General features: G+C 44.6%; 1 protein-coding gene across 2 annotated transcripts in view; it reads left to right on the forward strand.

The window, feature by feature from the left end:
• The window catches only part of LOC115127149 (FHF complex subunit HOOK-interacting protein 1B-like), a 113965-nt gene that overhangs the window by 10360 nt on the left and 84287 nt on the right, over positions 1–19318 (forward strand). For both annotated transcript variants that reach the window (XM_065019555.1, XM_065019560.1), the window contains exons 3-4: positions 6483–6635; positions 7013–7142. In XM_065019555.1, coding sequence (XP_064875627.1) covers positions 7014–7142 — 129 coding nt within the window. In that variant the 5' untranslated portion in view covers positions 6483–6635; position 7013. The remainder of the gene's footprint in view (positions 1–6482; positions 6636–7012; positions 7143–19318) is intronic.

A 19318-nucleotide genomic window follows, 5' to 3' on the forward strand; every position in this document is an offset into this window, starting at 1 on the left:
GAATGTAGATCGATGAGATGGAATAATGGTATGGAGATTATGCAGTCTGTGGTAACCCACCCTGGATATTAAAGACGAATCACTCCTATGTTCACTCTCAGTTCCTTTTTTAAAAAGTTGAGTTAAATGTGTCTGTCCCGTCTCAGCCACAGAGCAATACATTCCTCTCTAACTCTGTCTTTATCCCAGCTCTCTACTTTTAACGTCAGTCACGAGTGAGAGATCAACCGAGAGACTGTGTGGCTTGTACATTTTTCTCATCCCTATATGCTATAAGCAATAACTTCAGCCGAACAGTAAGTAGTACTAGGAACCCCACACAGAGTACTGACTGTCCTTTTTAAGCTCTATATGACTCTAAATGGCTCTTTGCTCCCCATAACTACGGTGATTAAACTAACGCTTGGGATGAGACATTTGGCTACATCAGTGTTGCTCGTTACACAAACCACACTAGGTGAACTTCCTCTGTCTGTGTGGGCTGGGGCCCCGTGCTCTTCTGGGTTAGGATGGGGGGCTGGGGCCTCGTGCTCTTCTGGGTTAGGATGGGGGGCTAGGGCCCCGTGCTCTTCTGGGTTAGGATGGGGGGCTAGGGCCCCGTGCTCTTCTGGGTTAGGATGGGGGGCTGGGACCCTGTGCTGCTCTTCTGGGTTAGGATGGGGGGGGGGGGCGTACTGCTCTTCTTGGTTAGGATGGGGGGGGTGTAAGTTCGTAATAGTTTTCAATCCCTGCCACATCTGACGAGCATCAGAGCCGGTGTAGTAGGATTCAATCTTAGACCTGTATTGACGCTTTGTCTGTTTGATGGTTTGTCTGAGGTTATAGCGGGATTTCTTCTAAGCGTCCAGATTAGTGTCCTGCTCCTTGAAAGCGACAGCTCTATCCTTCAGCTCAGTGCGGATGTTGCCTGTAATCCATGGCTTCTGGTTGGGATATGTACCTACGGTCACTGTGGGGACAACGTCAGCGATGCACTTATTGATGAAGCCAGTGACTGAGATGGTAGCAGTGTGTGCTAGCAAAACAGTCCTGTAGCGTACCATCCGTGTCATCTGACCACTTCCTTATTGAGAGAGTCACTGGAAGTTCCTGCTTTAGTTTTTGCTTTTAAGCAGGAATCAGGAGGATAGAATTGTGGTCAGATCTACAAAATGGAGGGTGAGGGAGAGCTTTGTATGCGTTTCTGTGTGGTCCAGAGTGTTTTAAATTATTTTTATAATTATTTTAAAAATATATATTTTTTCTCTGGCTGCATATGTGACATGCTGGTAGAAATGAGGTAAAACGTATTTAAGGTTGCCTGCATTAAAGTCCCCGGCCACTAGGAGCACCGCTTCTGGATGAGCATTTTCTTGTTTGCTTATGGCCTTATTACATTGGTTGAGTGTGGTCTTAGTGCCAGCATCGGTCTGTGGTGGTCAATAGATGGATACTAATAATATAGATGAGAACTCTCTTGGTAGATAGTGTGGTCTACAGCTTATCCTGAGGTATTCTACCTCAGGCTTATCCTGAGGTATTCTACCTTCTACCTCAGGTATTCTACCTCAGGCGAGCATTACCTCGAGACTTTTTAATATTAGACATTGCGCACCAGCAGTTATTGACAAATAGACACACACACACACATGCGCGCCCTCCATCTTACCAGACATAGCTGCTCTGTCCTGTCGCTGCACAGAGAAGCCAGCCAGCTCTATGTTATCCGCGTCTTCGTTCAGCCACATCTCGGTGAAACATAAGATATTAGTTCATAATGTCCCGTTGGTAGGGTAGTCTTAATCATAGATAATCGAGTTTGTTTTCCAATGATTGAACGTTGGCCAATAATATGGGGTGTAGTGGTGGTTTACCTGCTCTTCTGCAAGTTCTTACCGCCCTCCTCCGTCCAGTTCGAGGTGAGTAATCGCTATTCTGATGTCCAGAAGCTCTTTTCAGTCATAAGAGACGGTCGCAGAAACATTATGTTTAAAATGAGTTACAAACAACGTGAAAAAATTATCAAAATAGCACAGTTGGTTAGGAGCCCGTAAAACGTCAGGCATCATCGATGCGGGCCGGGCGCCTGCATGTTGACCTTAGTCGTCAGTTGAACGGTGTTTCCTCTGACACATTGGTTGCAGCTGGCTTCCGGGTTAAATTGGCGAGTGTTAAGAAGCTTAAGAAGCGCGGTTTGTCAGATCATGTTTTGGAGGATGCATGACTTGACCTTTGCCTCCCAGCGATGAGATAAGATCAAAATTGTGGAGAAGGGGTAAAATAAAAAATATATACGAAATAAAAACTTAACCGATTGTTAGGATATTTCTTCATAAGCAAGGCAATATTATGTTTATAATATGGTCATATATTTGGCAGGAGGTTAGGAAGTGGGAGTTCAGTTTCAACCTCGTTTTGTGGTCAGTGTGCACATAGCCTGTCTCCTCTTGAGAGACAGGTCTGTCTACGGTGGCCTTTCTCAATAGCAAGGCTATGCTCACTGAGTCTGTATATTTTTATTTTAAAATTTTTATTTCACCTTTATTTAACCAGGTAGGCTATTTGAGAACAAGTTCTCATTTGCAACTGCGACCTGGCCAAGATAAAGCAAAGCAGTTCAACACATACAACAACACAGAGTTACACATGGACTAAACAAATATTCAGTCAATAATACAGTAGAAAAAGTCTATATACAGTGTGTGCAAATGAGGGAGGTAAAGGCAATAAATAGGCCATGGTGGCGAAGTAATCACAATATAGCAATTAAACACTGGAATGGTAGATGTGCAGAAGATGAATGTGCAGGTAGAGATACAGGGGTGCAAAGGAGCAAGATGAATAAATAAATAAAAACAGTATGGGGATGAGGTAGGTAGATGGACTGTTTACAGATGGGCTATTTACAGGTGCAGTGAGCTGCTTTGACAGCTGGTGCTTAAAGCTCGTGAGGGAGATATGAGTCTTTTTTTATTTTTATTTCACCTTTATTTAACCAGGTAAGCAAGTTGAGAACAAGTTCTCATTTACAATTGCGACCTGGCCAAGATAAAGCAAAGCAGTTCGACACATACAACGACACAGAGTTACACATGGAGTAAAACAAACATACAGTCAATAATACAGTAAAAAAAAAACAAGTTTATATACAATGTGAGCAAATTAGGTGAGAAGGGAGGTAAAGGCAAAAAAGGCCATGGTGGCAAAGTAAATACAATATAGCAAGTAAAACACTGGAATGGTAGTTTTGCAATGGAAGAATGTGCAAAGTAGAAATAAAAATAATGGGGTGCAAAGGAGCAAAATAAATAAATAAATTAAATACAGTTGGGAAAGAGGTAGTTGTTTGGGCTAAATTATAGGTGGGCTATGTACAGGTGCAGTAATCTGTAAGATGCTCTGACAGTTGGTGCTTAAAGCAGGTAGCGATCGGTTGAAGAGCATGCATTTAGTTTTACTTGTATTTAAGAGCAATTGGAGGCCACGGGAGGAGAGTTGTAATGGCATTGAAGCTTGCCTGGAGGGTTGTTAACACAGTGTCCAAAGAAGGGCCAGAGGTATACAGAATGGTGTCGTCTGCGTAGAGGTGGATCAGAGACTCACCAGCAGCAAGAGTGACCTCATTGATGTATACAGAGAAGAGAGTCGGTCCAAGAATTGAACCCTGTGGCACCCCCATAGAGACTGCCAGAGGTCCGGACAGCAGACCCTCCGATTTGACACACTGAACTCTATCAGAGAAGTAGTTGGTGAACCAGGCGAGGCAATCATTTGAGAAACCAAGGCTGTCGAGTCTGCCGATGAGGATGCGGTGGTTGACAGAGTCGAAAGCCTTGGCCAGATCAATGAATACGGCTGCACAGTAATGTTTCTTATCGATGGCGGTTAAGATATCGTTTAGGACCTTGAGCGTGGCTGAGGTGCACCCATGACCAGCTCTGAAACCAGATTGCATAGCAGAGAAGGTATGGTGAGATTCGAAATGGTCGGTAATCTGTCTCCATTTTAAGAGATTTTTGTAGTTCGTTCCAGTCATTGGCAGCAGAGAACTGGAAAGAAAGGCGACCATAGGAAGAATTGGCTTTGGGGGTAACCAGTGAGATATACCTGCTGGAGCGCGTGCTACGGGTAGGTGCTGCTATGGTGACCAGTGAGCTGAGATAAGGCAGGGCTTTACCTAGCAGAGACTTGTAGATGACCTGGAGCCAGTGGATTTGGCGACGAGTATGAAGCGAGGGCTAGCCGAGAGCGTACAAGTTGCAGTGGTGGGTATAATATGGGGCTTTGGTGACAAAACGGATGGCACTGTGATAGACTGCATCCAATTTGTTGAGTAGAGTGTTGTTGGCTATTTTGTAAATGACATCGCCGAAGTCGAGGATCGGTAGGATGGTCAGTTTTACGAGGGTATGTTTGGCAGCATGAGTGAAGGATGCTTTGTTGCAAAATAGGAAGCCAATTTTAGATTTAATTTTCTATTGGAGATGCTGGAAGGAGAGTTTAAAGTCTAACCAGACACAGACAGGTATTTGTAGTTGTCCACATATTCTAAGTCAGAACCGTCCAGAGTAGTGATGCTGGACGGGCGGGCAGGTGCGGGCAGCGATCGGTTGAAGAGCATGCATTTAGTTTTACTTGCATTTAAGAGTAGTTGGAGGCCACGGAAGGAGAGTTGTATGGCATTGAAGCTCATCTGGAGGTTAGTTAAGACAGTGTCCAAAGAAGGGCCAGAGGTATACAGAATGGTGTCGTCTGCGTAGAGGTGGATCAGAGAATCACCAGCAGCAAGAGCGACATCATTGATGTACACAGAGAAGAGAGTCGGCCTGAGAATTTAACCCTGTGGCACCCCCATAGAGACTGCCAGAGGTCCGGACAACATGTCCTCCGATTTGACACACTGAACTCTTTCAGAGAAGTGTAGTTTGTGAACCAGACGAGGCAATCATTTGAGAAACCAAGGCTGTTTAGTCTGCCAATAAGAATGTGGTGATTGACGGAGTCGAAAGCCTTGGCCAGGTCGATGAATACGGCTGCACAGTAATGTCTCTTTATGATATCGTTTAGGACCTTGAGCATGGCTGAGGTGTACCCATGACCAGCTCTGAAACCAGATTGCATAGCGGAGAAGGTACGGTGGGATTCAAAATGGTTGAAAATCTGTTTGTTAAATTGGCTTTCGAAGACCTTAGAAAGGCAGGGTAGGATAGATATAGGTCTGTAGCAGTTGGGGTCTAGAGTGTCTCCCCCTTGAAGAGGGGGATGACCGCAGACTCTTTCCAATCTTTGGGAATCTCAGACGATACGAAAGAGAGGTTGAACAGGCTAGTAATAGGGGTTGCAAACAATATCAGAAGATCATTTTAGAAAGAGAGGGTCCAGATTGTCTGGCCCGGCTGATTTGTAAAGGTCCAGATTTTTCTCTTTCAGAACATCAGCTATTTGGGTGAAGGAGAAATGGTGGGGGCTTGGGCGAGTTGCTGTGGGGGGTGGAGGGCTGTTGATCGGGGTAGGGGTAGCCAGGTGGAAAGCATGGCCAGCCGCAGAAAAATGCTTATTGAAGTTCTCAATTATAGTGGATTTATCGTTGGTGGCAGTGTCTCCTAGCCTCAGTGCAGTGGGCAGCTGGGAGGAGGTGCTCTTATTCTCCATGGACTTTACAGTGTCTCCTAGCCTCAGTGCAGTGAGCAGCTGGGAGGAGGTGCTCTTATTCTCCATGGACTTTACAGTGTCTCCTAGCCTCAGTGCAGTGAGCAGCTGGGAGGAGGTGCTCTTATTCTCCATGGACTTTACAGTGTCTCCTAGCCTCAGTGCAGTGAGCAGCTGGGAGGAGGTGCTCTTATTCTCCATGGACTTTTATTCTCCATGGACTTTAGTGTCTCCTAGCCTCAGTGCAGTGAGCAGCTGGGAGGAGGTGCTCTTATTCTCCATGGACTTTACAGTGTCTCCTAGCCTCAGTGCAGTAAGCAGCTGGGAGGAGGTGCTCTTATTCTCCATGGACTTTACTGTGTCCCGGAACTTTTTTTGAGTTTGTGCTACTGGATGCAAATTTCTGCTTGAAAAAGCTAGCCTTTGCTTTCCTAACCGCCTGTGTATATTGGTTCCTAACTTCTGTGAAAAGTTGCATATCACGGGGGCTCTTCGATGCTAATGCAGAACGCCAAAGGATGTTTTTGTGCTGGTCAAGGACATAGTCAAAGCTTTCTTTTCCGTTTGGGTCTGTCACAGTGGTCAGGTATTCTGCCACTGTGTACTCTGTTCATGGGCCAAATAGCATTCTAGTTTGCTCAGTTGTTTTTGTTAATTCTTTCCAATATGTCAAGTAATTGTATTTTAGTTCTCTCATGATTTGATTGGCTCTAACTGTGTTGCTGTCCTGGGGCTCTGTGGGGTCTGTATGTGTTTGTGAACACAGCCCCAGGACATCTCTGTCTGTCTCTTTGTCTGTCTGTTGTAAGGCTAACCTCTGTATTGTAATAACCCTAACCTCTGTGTCCCTGCAGTGCTGCGGGTCCTCTGCCTAGGCATGGAGTGGTGTTGGCTGCAGACTGGATGACAGGGTCTTCAGGGAGAGCCGACGTGCGTCCCCCTGCACAGACACCCAACCCCCTAACTGATCACCGCTGACCCGTTACCACGGTGACACTGACACCGAAGTATAGCCTCACCCCTGCAACCACAGCAGAACCCCCCTCTTTTCCTCATCCCCCTCTATCTGGACTCTCCTTTCCTGACCTCCCCCTTCCTCCTCCTTTCCTGATTCCCCCATTCCTCCTCCTTCCCTGACCCCCCCCTTCCTCCTCCTTTCCTGACCCCCCCTCTGCGGATCCCTCCCCCTCTGCTGATCCCTTCTCCTCTCCTGACTCTCCTCCTCCACCTCTCCTGACCTTCTCCGCCTCTCCTGAACCGCCGCCACCTCTCCTGAACCCTCTCTCAACCCCTTCCTTCTCTCCTACCCTGTAGTTCATGTGCCAGGGCCTCTCTCCCCCTCTTCTCTGAACCCTGATCTCTGACCCTTGACCCCTTTGGTCAGGATGAGCTGGCTGAGCCGGCTGACCCCTCGAGGTCCGGAGGGCAGGTCCAGTAGGAACGTAGCACCCTCCAGTCCCTGTACTGCTGACCCAGAGACCTGCCTCATGGTGTTCGAGAACCACTGGAGACAGGTGAGACTCGAACGCTCAAATGTGTACTAATTTATGGACTGGTTTAGACCTGGGATACCAGATGGGTGCAATGATATTATCAGGTAGAACAGAAAACCAGCATTAGTCTGGACCTTCAGGGTAGGATTTAATTACCCCTGCTCTAGGGGAATAACCTTTTAATCACGCACGCACACACACACACACACACAACTACAGTATATATCTACATATATTTATATGCATCTCAGGGCAAGAGGCATCACTACAGTTCCTGATTCGAATCCAGGCGGTATCACATCCTGCCGTGATTGGAACTCCTATAGGGCGGCTCAATTGGCCCAGCGTTGTCCGGGTTGGCCCCGGGGTAGGCAGTCGTTGTCAATAAGAATTTGTTCTTAACTGACTTGTCTAGTTAAATGAAAGTTGAATAAAGGTTCAATAAAATAAATGTAATTAGACATGAGACGCGTTCGAGCGTGCGTTCACGTATGACTAAGTCACTTTGGATAGAAGCTTCTGCTAAAATGACAAACACACGACATGACGCACACCTGCTCGTTGAACACCTCATTCCAAAATCATGGGATTTAATATAGAGTTGGTTCCCCTTTGCTGCTATAACAGCTTCCACTTGATCTTGGAACATTGCTGCAGGGACTTGCTTCCATTCAGTCATGAGCATTAGTGAGGTCGGGCACTGATGTTGGGGTGATTAGGCCTGGCTCGCAGTCTGCGTTCCAATTCATCCCAAAGGTGTTCGATAGGGTTGAGGTCAGGGCTCTGCTGGCCAGTCAAGTTCTTCCACACCGATCTTGACAAACCATTTCTGTATCAACTTCGCTTTATGCACAGGGGCATTGTCATGCTGAAACAAGGAAGGGTCTTTCCCAAACTCTTGCCACAAAGTTGGAAGCACAGAATCGTCTAGAATGTCATTGTATGCTGTAGTGTTAAGATTTCCCTTCACTGGATCTAAGGGGCCTACCCCGAACCATGAAAAACAGCTTCAGACCATTATTCCTCTTCCACCAAACTTTACAGTTGGCACTATGCATTGGGGCAGGTAGCGTTCTCCTGGCATCCGCAAAAACCAAGATTCATCTGTCGTACTGCCAGATGGTGAAGCGTGATTCATCACTCCAGAGAATGCGTTTTCACTGCTCCAGAGTCCAATGGTGGCGAGCTTTACACCACTCGAGCCGATGCTTGGCATTGCGCATGGTGATCTTAGGCTTATGTGAGGTTCCTTTGCCATGGAAACGCATTTCATGAAGCTCCTGACGCACAGTTCTTGTGCTGACGTTGCTTCCAAAGGCAGTTTGGAACTCGGTAGTGAGTGTTGCAACTGAGGACAGACTCTTTTTTTTTTTCTTCAAATCAAATGTATTTATATAGCCCTTCGTCCATCAGCTGATATCTCAAAGTGCTGTACAGAAACCCAGCCTAAAACCCCAAACAGCAAGCAATGCAGGTGTAGAAGCACGGTGGCTAGGAAAAAGTCCCTAGAAAGGCCAAAACCTAGGAAGAAACCTAGAGAGGAACCAGGCTATGTGGGGTGGCCAGTCCTCTTCTGGCTGTGCCGGGTGGAGATTATAACAGAACATGGCCAAGATGTTCAAATGTTCATAAATGACCAGCATGGTCGAATAATAATAAGGCAGAACAGTTGAAACTGGAGCAGCAGCACGGCCAGGTGGACTGGGGACAGCAAGGAGTCATCATGTCAGGTAGTCCTGGGGCATGGTCCTAGGGCTCAGGTCCTCCGAGAGAAAGCGAGAAGGAGAGAATTAGAGAACGCACACTTAGATTCACACAGGACACACTTAGATTCTTCCTACACGCTTCAGTACCCGGCAGTCCCATTCTGGTAGCTTGTGTGGCCTACCACTTTGCGTCTAAGCCGTTGTTGCTCCGAGACGTTTCCACTTCACAATAACAGCACTTACAGTTGGCCCGGGGCAGAAATATGACAAACTGACTGTTGGAAAGGTGGCATCCTTTGACGGTGCCACATTGAAAGTCTCTGAGCTCTTCACTATGGGCCATTCTACTGCCAGTGTTTGTCTATGGAGATTGCATGGCGGTGTGCTCAATTTTATACACCTGTCAGCAACGGGTGTGGCTGAAATAGCCAGATCCAGTCATTTTGAAGGGGTGCCCTCAGATTTTTGTGTATACATAGTGTATATTGATAGATAGACATTTGAAAGCTGCCAACAGGAAGCTCTTCCATCATAATGCTACACTCTGCCTGCCAGACAGTCTGTACAGGAAGTAATAATGCTGCGGTTGACCCTGTCAAAGCTGTTGCTCTCTCTGTCTCTCTGTGTCTCTCTCTGTCTCTCTCTCCCACTCTCTCCCTCTCTCTCTCTCTCTCTCTGTTTCTCTCTCTCTCCCTCTCCCTGTCTCTCTCCCTGTCTCTGTCTCTCTCTCTGTCTCTCTCTGTCTCTCTCTCTCTGCCTCTCTCTGCTCTCCCTCTCTCTCTCTCTCTCTCTCTCTCTCTCTCTCTCTGTTTCTCTATTGTCTCTCCCTGGGATGGAGTGTGTTGTGTGTGACTCCCTGTCTCTTGTCTCTCTCTAGATGATGGAGGAACCTCTCTCTCTCTCTGCCTCTGTTACATCTTCTCTATCTGCTGCCTGATCAGGATCTCTCTCTCTCTCTGATGGAGGAACATTAACTCTAGTTCTCTCTTCTCTGTATTCTCCCATCTCCCAGCGTCCGAACATATTGACTAGGGGAGGAACTTTTCTGTAGTCTACTGTAATGATGGAGGAACGTGTCTGTAGTCTACTGTACATGGGAGGAGGTCTGTAGTTACTGTACATGTGTATGGAGAGTGGGATGCACTTTCCAACCTTTATTGTATGTGGGGATCTGTAGTCTACTGTACATGTGCCTGGGATAGTACATGATGGAGGAACATGTGTGTGTACATGACTGTCTGTGTCGATGGAAACATATTGTCTGTCTGATGGACCAGGTTGTCATATTGTCTGTCTGTAGTATCAGGTCCCATCAGATGGAGAGTCTCTGTATCTGATCCTCCCTTTTGGAGGAACATATTGTCTGTAGTCTTTATCTGCCGGTCACGTCATGCCAACAGAGGCTATTCTGTTACCAGCAGAAGCAGCATCTCAAGGTCTCTATTGACCTGTCACTGTCAGCATCTCAAGGTCTCTATTGACCCGTCACTGTCAGCATCTCAAGGTCTCTATTGACCCATCACTGTCAGCATCTCAAGGTCTCTATTGACCTGTCACTGTGATGATGGAGGAACATATTGTCTGTAGTCTACTGTACATGATGGAGGAAGTCTACTATGATGGAGGAACATCTGTAGTCTACTGTACATGATGGAGGAACATATTGTCTGTAGTCTACTGTACATGATGGAGGAACATATTACTGTCATGATGGAGGAACTGTCTGTAGTCTACTGTACATGATGGAGGAACATATTGTCTGTAGTCTACTGTACATGATGGAGGAACATATTGTCTGTAGTCTACTGTACATGATGGAGGAACATATTGTCTGTAGTCTAGTCATGATGGAGGAACTGTACATGATGGAGGAACATATTGTCTGTAGTCTACTCTGTAGTCTACTGTACATGGTGGAGGAACATGTTGTCTGTCTGTAGTCTACTGTACATGATGGAGGAACATATTGTCTCTCTGTAGTCTACTGTACATGGTGGAGGAACATTTTGTCTGTCTGTCTACTGTACATGATGGAGGAACATATTGTCTGTCTGTAGTCTACTGTACATGATGGAGGAACATATTGTCTGTCTGTAGTCTACTGTACATGATGGAGGAACATATTGTCTGTCTGTAGTCTACTGTACATGATGGAGGAACATATTGTCTGTCTGTACATGTCTACTGTCTGTACATGATGATGGAGGAACATATTGTCTGTCTGTAGTCTACTGTACATGATGGAGGAACATATTGTCTGTCTGTAGTCTACTGTACATGATGGAGGAACATATTGTCTCTGTAGTCTACTGTGGACATGATGGAGGAACATATTGTCTGTAGTCTACTGTACATGATGGAGGAACATATTGTCTGTAGTTACTGTACTGTAGTCTACTGTACATGATGGAGGAACATATTGTCTGTCTGTAGTCTACTGTACATGATGGAGGAACATATTGTCTGTAGTCTACTGTACATGATGGAGGAACATATTGTCTCTGTAGTCTACTGTACATGATGGAGATGGAGGAACATATTGTCTGTATTGTCTGTAGTCTACTGTACTGTACATGATGGAGGAACATATTGTCTGTAGTCTACTGTACATGATGGAGGAACATATTGTCTGTCTGTAGTCTACTGTACATGATGGAGGAACGTATTCTCTGTAGTCTACTGTACATGATGGAGAAACATATTGTCTGTCTGTAGTCTACTGTACATGATGGAGGAACGTATTGTCTCTCTGTAGTCTACTGTACATGATGGAGGAACATATTGTCTGTAGTCTACTGTACATGATGGAGGAACATATTGTCTCTCTGTAGTCTACTGTACATGGTGGAGGAACATATTGTCTGTCTGTAGTCTACTGTACATGATGGAGGAACATATTGTCTGTAGTCTACTGTACATGATGGAGGAACATATTGTCTGTAGTCTACTGTACATGATGGAGGAACATATTGTCTGTCTGTAGTCTACTGTACATGATGGAGGAACATATTGTCTGTCTGTAGTCTACTGTACATGATGGAGGAACATATTGTCTGTAGTCTACTGTACATGATGGAGGAACATATTGTCTGTCTGTAGTCTACTGTACATGATGGAGGAACATGTTGTCTGTCTGTAGTCTACTGTACATGATGGAGGAACATGTTGTCTGTAGTCTACTGTACATGATGGAGGAACTATTGTCTGTAGTCTACTGATGGGAGGAACATATTGTCATGATGGAGGAACATATTGTCTGTAGTCTACTGTACATGATGGAGGAACATATTGTCTGTCTGTAGTCTACTGTACATGATGGAGGAACATATTGTCTGTAGTCTACTGTACATGATGGAGGAACATATTGTCTGTCTACTGTACATCATGGAGGAACATATTGTCTGTCTGTAGTCTACTGTACATCATGGAGGAACGTATTGTCTGTAGTCTACTGTACATGATGGAGGAACATATTGTCTCTCTGTAGTCTACTGTACATGATGGAGGAACATATTGTCTGTCTGTAGTCTACTGTACATGGTGGAGGAACATATTGTCTGTCTGTAGTCTACTGTACATGATGGAGGAACATATTGTCTGTCTGTAGTCTACTGTACATGGTGGAGGAACATATTGTCTGTCTGTAGTCTACTGTACATGATGGAGGAACATATTGTCTGTCTGTAGTCTACTGTACATGATGGAGGAACATATTGTCTGTCTGTAGTCTACTGTACATGATGGAGGAACATGTTGTCTGTCTGTAGTCTACTGTACATGATGGAGGAACATATTGTCTGTCTGTAGTCTACTGTACATGATGGAGGAACATGTTGTCTGTCTGTAGTCTACTGTACATGATGGAGGAACATGTTGTCTCTCTGTAGTCTACTGTACATGGTGGAGGAACATATTGTCTGTCTGTAGTCTACTGTACATGATGGAGGAACATATTGTCCTGTAGTCTACTGTACATGATGGAGGAACATATTGTCTGTAGTCTACTGTACATGATGGAGGAACATATTGTCTGTAGTCTACTGTACATGATGGAGGAACATATTGTCTGTCTGTAGTCTACTGTACATGATGGAGGAACATATTGTCTCTGTAGTCTACCGTACATGATGGAGGAACATATTGTCTCTGTAGTCTACCGTACATGATGGAGGAACACATCGTCTGTAGTCTACTGTACATGATGGAGGAACATATTGTCTGTAGTCTGCTGTACATGATGGAGGAACATATTGTCTGCAGTCTACTGTACATGATGGAGGAACATTTTGTCTGTAGTCTACTGTGCATGATGGAGGAACATATTGTCTGTCTGTAGTCTACTGTACATGATGGAGGAACATGTTGTCTGTAGTCTACTGTACATGATGGAGGAACATATTGTCTGTAGTCTACTGTACATGATGGAGGAACATATTGTCTGTCTGTAGTCTACTGTACATGATGGAGGAACATATTGTCTGTAGTCTACATGATGGAGGAATCTACTGTACATGATGGAGGAACATGTTGTCTGTCTGTAGTCTACTGTACATGATGGAGGAACATATTGTCTGTAGTCTACTGTACATGATGGAGGAACATATTGTCTGTCTGTAGTCTACTGTACATGATGGAGGAACATATTGTCTGTCTGTAGTCTACTGTACATGATGGAGGAACATATTGTCTGTCTGTAGTCTACCGTACATGATGGAGGAACATATTGTCTGTAGTCATGTTGTCTGTCTGTAGTCTACTGTACATGATGGAGGAACATATTGTCTGTAGTCTACTGTACATGTTGGAGGAACATATTGTCTGTCTGTAGTCTACTGTACATGATGGAGGAACATATTGTCTGTAGTCTATTGTCTGTCTGTAGTCTATGATGGAGGAACATATTGTCTGATGGAGTCTACTGTACATGATGGAGGAACATATTGTCTCTGTAGTCTACTGTACATGATGGAGGAACTGGAGGAACATATTGTCTGTAGTCTACTGTACATGATGGAGGAACATATTGTCTGTCTGTAGTCTGTCTGTAGTCTACTGTACATGATGGAGGAACATATTGTCTGTCTGTAGTCTACTCTACATGATGGAGGAACATTGTCTGTCTGTAGTCTACTGTACATGATGGAGGAACATATTGTCTGTAGTCTACTGTACATGATTGTTAGAGCCGATTTGGACATATTTGTATAAAAGGACCGAACATTTGGAGCTCCATGTATATTTGTGTAAATATATTAAATATTAATGTAAATGATGAAATATTAGGTACGTACCTTTATGATTTATATTTACCTGATTGAGATATATTCATTTGTTGTTAGTGTAACTTAGGTTTTGGCCCCCCCTCTTGCCTATTCATTGTATTGTGGTAAGTGTGTTAGGATAAAGGCAGGAAGTTGGGCCTTCATGGGGGGAGAGTCCTTGCTAGATGCGATGGAGGAACATATTGTCTGTATAGTTTTTTGACCATACAGACATACAGACATACAGACAGGTCATAATATGTATTTTCCATATAAAGTATTCTATGCTTCAAGTTGATTGGAGAATCACTTATTTGTTAGATATAAGAAGAATTAACATTTTTGTTGCACCATATCCCTGGATGTCATTGAATGTTTGGCCATTTGGAAACCTTGACTGTGGACTGTATGCGTACCAAACAACCCCGCTTCAGGCTTGGGCAGTGGCTATGGTAAAGACTAAAGGAAGCCACTACAATCAAGTCAAAAAACTCCGTGAAGGATTACTATCGGTTCGGACACACGCTGGATATTGTTCTATTTGTAATTGCATTCGGATCGTAAGGACAGCTCGCTTGGAAGGATTTGAACTCCAAGAATTCGCCAGCCGTGAGTAACCACTGCGAATGAATGAGCTGCCCTGTTCAATGCGATCATTTGATCATGCATATTATGGAAGCGCAAATGTGCTTTTAATTGGAATGTTTGATAAACTTGGGAATGGAATTCAAAAGACCACGCTGTGAAAACAATTAAGAAGTTTAAGTTTGGGAAACACTGAGATCCTACGCACAATGTAGCCTAATCTTATGTCAAATATTTGACCTAACGTGGAAATGCAATGCATCAACGCAACGAATGCAATCTAAGGATCTAAAGATACTGCGTGTTTAAACTTCATTAAAGGGACAACTTATAATGGGATGAAATGTTTAAAACGCATCTAAAATGCCGAACTTGCACATGTTCAATTCAAAATGGATCAAATATGCTGAAATGGAGGACTGTGTTTTAAAGCATTAAAGGAGGTCTAAAGGGGCATTACGTTTAACAATCAAAAACCAACAACTGTGTCATTGTAAATTGAGTGAACTAAAAGTGAATGATGGAGGATGAAATCCCAAATAAGACTCCACTGGAGAGGGCAGAGGAGCATCTAAATTCACTCTATGCAGCCCGGAGAGGCAAACTTGGAGTGTGTAAAAGCAAAATGAATGAAATAAAAGCCCTTCTTGTTGATGGAGGAAACATTGAAACTGTGGATGAGAGTCTTGAAGCATTTCATGCTGTTCTCAATGACTTTAAGAATGCTCATGATTCTGTGCTAGAGCTGGTCACAGAGGAGGAACACGAACAGGAGAGCATTAACTATTATCAACCAAGAATGAGAACTTATGAACATTTCCTGAAAGAGGTGGAAATATGGAAAAAAGCTGAAATCGAGCCACAAACGCTCATTGAACCACACGACAGCATTTCCAATGTGTCAAAAACATCAAGTAAAACGAAGTCTTCTAAAACTGCTTCCTCAGTGTCCTCTGCACTCCTAAAAGCTGAGGCAGAACGAGCAGCTCTACTAGCTCGCCAAGCATCATTACAGGACAAGCATGCATTGGAACTGGAGAAAGCTCAACTGAATGTTAGGATGGAAAAAATGGCACTGGAAACGGACATAGCAGCATATAATGCCAAACTGAAGGTTCTGGAGAGTGTTGAGTCAACTTCTCAATCCCATTCTGTGGCAGCCCATTTTCTAAGCCAAGAAGATGGAATGAACTCTTATTATGAGAACCAGGAACCCGAAGGTCTATAAGGAACCTGAACCATCACCTGTTGAGTTTGCTGCATTAGGTGCAGTTCCAAAGACCCCACTACAAAGAGTTTTACAACAACCGACCACAAAGCCATCAAAACCTATTCAGAAAAAAGTCATAAAACACACCCTTCAGCAGCCAACATCAAGGTCTAGAAATCAACACAGAATCAACACTGCAGGTATCAGCCATAATACCAGCCATGATAACCTCTCTACTGTCATGCAAAGGCAGAATGAAATTACTGACCTCATTATACTACAGCACAAACAGGCCACACTCCCTGTTAGGGAGATACCTATGTTTGACGGTGATCCTCTAAACTTTAGGCCATTTATGCGTGCATTTGAGCATGGAATAGAAGATAAAACAAGCAGTCACCAGGATAGGCTCTATTACCTGGAACAGTACACCTCTGGTCAGCCCAAGGATCTGGTCCGTAGTTGTCTGCATATGGAAGCCAGAAGAGGCTATACAGAGGCTAAGAGGTTGTTAAAGGAACACTTTGGCAATGAAATCAAAGTCACCACTGCTTACATGGAAAAAGCTTGGAACTGGATAAACATCAAACCGGATGATGGAAAGGGACTGGGTGGCTATGCACTCTATCTTAGAGGATGCTGTAACGCTATGCAAGACCTACAGAACATGGAAGAGCTTAATCTTCCCTCCAACATAAAGTTGATCATGTCAAAACTTCCCTACAAACTAAGGGAAAAATTGAGGTCTACGGCATGTGATATTTTAGAGAGAAGCCACCTGAGGGCCCAGTTCAGTGACCTTGTGACGTTCATGGAAAAACAGGCCAAAATACTGCAGGATCCGTTGTACGGAGATATCCAAGATCCCCTGTCCAACAAAAGGTTTTTTAAAACCAAAACAGAAGCTGACTTTAAACAGCAGTTCAAGTCCAAGAGTAGGGGAAGCAGCTTTGCCACTGCAGTAGATGTATTGGCAGATTGTGACTCGGAAAAACCTCTAAAAGAACAAACATTCAAAATCAAGAAACCAGGCGCCTACCCTTCTGATGCTCCCAGTGTCTCATGTGTATTTTGCGCTGGTGAGCATTTCCTGGTCGACTGCCAACAGGTGAAGGCACAGCCACATGAAGCCAAGGTTGAGTTTCTGAGATCAAAAGGCCTTTGTTTTGGCTGTTTGATGAGAGGACACTTAAGCAAAGAATGTAAAAGAAGGATGACCTGTCAGAAATGTCAAAGAACGCACCCCACTATCCTGCACATTGAAGGAAGAGAGAGATTTAGATCTCTGAAGGCAGATACGAGGGGCGTAGCAGTAAAGCGGGAGGAGACTGTCAGCAGTGCTCTTGTTTCACTGGAAGCTGGTGAAGATACCGGGGCCGGTACAGATTGTGCACTTGCGATTGTGCCAGTTCAAGTAAAGATGGCAAATGGAAGCAAGTCTACGTTAACCTATGCATTTCTCGATTCTGGTAGCTCAGCAACATTTTGTACGGAGAGACTCATGAGGCAGTTGCAAGCTAAAGGCAGTGAGACTGAAATTCTGCTACGCACAATGGGGCAGGAGAGTCCTACCAAGAGCTTCGAGATATCTGGATTAGAGATTGGCAATGTGGAAGGTGACACATTTCTTGCATTACCAAAGGTCTACACCCAAAATAAGATCCCAGTGACAAGAGAGAACATTCCCACTCAGAAAGATCTCAAAAGGTGGCCATACCTGAAAGAAGTTCAGTTGAAGGAAATTGACGCCGACGTCGAACTCCTGATTGGCGTAAATGCTCCAAAGGCAATGGAACCCTGGAAAATCATAAATAGTCAAGGCAACGGACCGTATGCAGTGAAAACCCTCTTTGGATGGGTGATGAACGGTCCTCTTAACAATTGTACCATGGCAGAAGAATCTGGGCATCCTACAGTGATGGCCAATCGTATCTCAATTGCCGACCTGGGGGTTCTTCTTGTAAATCAGTACAACCATGACTTCCCTGAGAGAGGGTATGAAGAGAAAAATGAGATGTCAGCTGAGAATCGTAGGTTTATGGAGATCGTATCAAGCTCCATAACCCTCAAAGACCATCACTACTACTTACCGTTGCCCTTTCGCAAAACAGATGTAGTCCTGCCAAACAATCGTGACATGGCAAAGCAGCGGGCTCTAAATATTATCAGGAAGTTCAAGAAGGACAAAGGTTACGCTGCAGAGTACAAAGGCTTCATGGAAGAGATGATAACAAAAGGTTACGCCGAGAAGGTACCACAAGAACAGCTCCTCAGAGAGAAAGGCAAGGTATGGTACATACCACACCATGGCGTTCACCATAAGCGCAAAGGAACGATACGAGTAGTGTTTGACTGTTCATCATCCTATAAAGGTATATCTCTTAACAGTGAACTCCTTCAAGGCCCTGACCTGGCAAACACGCTTATAGGAGTCTTGCTAAGATTTCGGCAAGAGCACATTGCCATGATGGCAGACATTGAAGGAATGTTCCATCAAGTACGTGTCCATGAAGATTACTTAGACTTCCTGCGATTCCTATGGTGGCCGGATGGTGATACTAACAAAAGATTGGAGGAGTACAGAATGACGGTACATCTTTTCGGTGCTATATCCTCTCCAAGTTGTGCAAACTTTGCACTGCGAAAGACTGCAGAAAACAACTGTGAGAGGTACGATGAAGAGGTGATTCAAACAGTCAAGTCTAACTTCTATGTTGATGACTGCCTCAAGTCAGTGGCCACAGAAGAACAAGCCATAGCTCTCACGAAAAACCTCAGGGATGTGTGCTCTCAGGGTGGGTTCAAATTGACCAAGTGGGTCAGCAACAGCCGCACTGTGCTGGCTTCTATCCCTGATGAACACAAAGCCAAGCAGATAAAAGAACTGGACCTGGACAGAGAAAAGCTGCCTGTTGAAAGAGCACTTGGAATCCGATGGAACATTGAAAGTGATGCATTTACCTTCCGAGTCACTGTCAAGAACAGACCCCTTACAAGAAGAGGTATTCTCTCAACTGTCAGCTCTATTTATGATCCATTAGGTTTCCTCGCCCCATTTGTATTAAAGGCCAAGCAAATTCTTCAAGTACTCTGCAAGCTAAAGTGTGGATGGGACGAAGTCATCCCTGAAGAACACTCTATTTCATGGCAGAGATGGCTCTCAGAGCTGGACCAGCTCTCCAGATTCCAGATAGACGGGTGTATGATGCCTGAGAAATTTGGTCAAGTCAAGACTGCACAGCTGCATCACTTCGGTGATGCAAGTGAACAAGGTTATGGCACGGCAAGTTACCTTAGGTTCACAAACGGTATGGAAAAGGTTCACATTGCATTCATACTGGGGAAATCAAGGGTGACTCCAGTCAAGCAGATGACAATCCCCAGACTGGAACTTGCTGCAGCAACATTGGCAGTGCGAGTGGACAGGATGTTAAG

The sequence above is a fragment of the Oncorhynchus nerka genome, linkage group LG1 (assembly GCF_034236695.1).
Source record: "Oncorhynchus nerka isolate Pitt River linkage group LG1, Oner_Uvic_2.0, whole genome shotgun sequence".
NCBI classification, from domain to species: Eukaryota; Metazoa; Chordata; class Actinopteri; order Salmoniformes; family Salmonidae; genus Oncorhynchus; species Oncorhynchus nerka.